This window comes from Chrysochloris asiatica, unplaced genomic scaffold (assembly GCF_000296735.1).
Source record: "Chrysochloris asiatica unplaced genomic scaffold, ChrAsi1.0 scaffold00054, whole genome shotgun sequence".
Classification (NCBI taxonomy): Eukaryota; Metazoa; Chordata; class Mammalia; order Afrosoricida; family Chrysochloridae; genus Chrysochloris; species Chrysochloris asiatica.
Genome location: NW_006408572.1, coordinates 14,531,956 through 14,532,835, shown reverse-complemented (window position 1 = coordinate 14,532,835; position 880 = coordinate 14,531,956). Strand labels below are relative to the sequence as shown.

The window sequence follows — 880 nt, the reverse complement described above, 5'->3', positions numbered from 1 at the left end:
AGCCCAGCATAAATGTCCACAGCCTAGCATGAGTATCCCCTGTCTAGCCTTATCATCTTTACTCTAGTAGGAGTGTCCCCTGTTCAGAATAAGAGTACTTAGCCCAGCATGAACATCCCCAGTCTAGCATGAACACCCCCAGTTTACCATGAGCGTACTCAGCCTAGCATGAGTGTCCCCAGTCCAAAATGAGTTTCTCTAGTCCAGTATTGGTATCCCCATTGGTAAAAGGCATCACTGAAGGAATATCTAGGCCCTGTGGGAGAAGCATCTTGCCTACCTGATGATAACCGTTGTAGTCCATGTTGCCGGGCAGTGGGAAACCCGGGGCCAGGTATAATTCTCCTTCTAACATTTTTGGTTCAATGAATTCCTCCAGGTAGGTTCTGCAGAGTCTCCTGTCCCAGTCATCAGTGATATGACCTCCATACATGATCTCACCAAAAAGGTAGCGCAAATCATCATAGGGGACCTTAGAGGCAGGAGAGGAAAAGAACGACCTGCATATAGGCATTAGGGTTGGTCTGACGTGTGGGCAGAACACAAGCTACTAGATGGGCTGCTTCTAGAGACTGGGAACAATGTTTTACGTCACTGGGGATCCCCAGTGCCCAGTAGAGCCAGGCACGTTTGAGGAGCTTACGAAATACTTAAAGCATTACATCGAATAGTGATGAGAGGTAAATGGTGACCACTTTTATGGTCACTACCTGTGATAATAGGAGCTCTGGTAGCGTAGTGGTTACGAATCGGGCTGCGAACCTTAAGGTCAGCGGTTCAAAACTACCAGCCGCTCCGCGGGAGAAAGATGAGGCTTTCTACTCCCGTAAAGATTTACACCCTCGGAAACCCTGTACAGGGTCGCTATGGGTCGGACCCG

General features: G+C 48.9%; 1 protein-coding gene across 1 annotated transcript in view; it reads right to left on the bottom strand.

Annotated features, from left to right (window-relative positions):
• DNAH9 (dynein, axonemal, heavy chain 9) overlaps positions 1-880 on the bottom strand; it is a 556,281-nt gene that overhangs the window by 41,787 nt on the left and 513,614 nt on the right. The window contains exon 65 of the mRNA XM_006863433.1: positions 281-472. Coding sequence (XP_006863495.1) covers positions 281-472 — 192 coding nt within the window. The remainder of the gene's footprint in view (positions 1-280; positions 473-880) is intronic.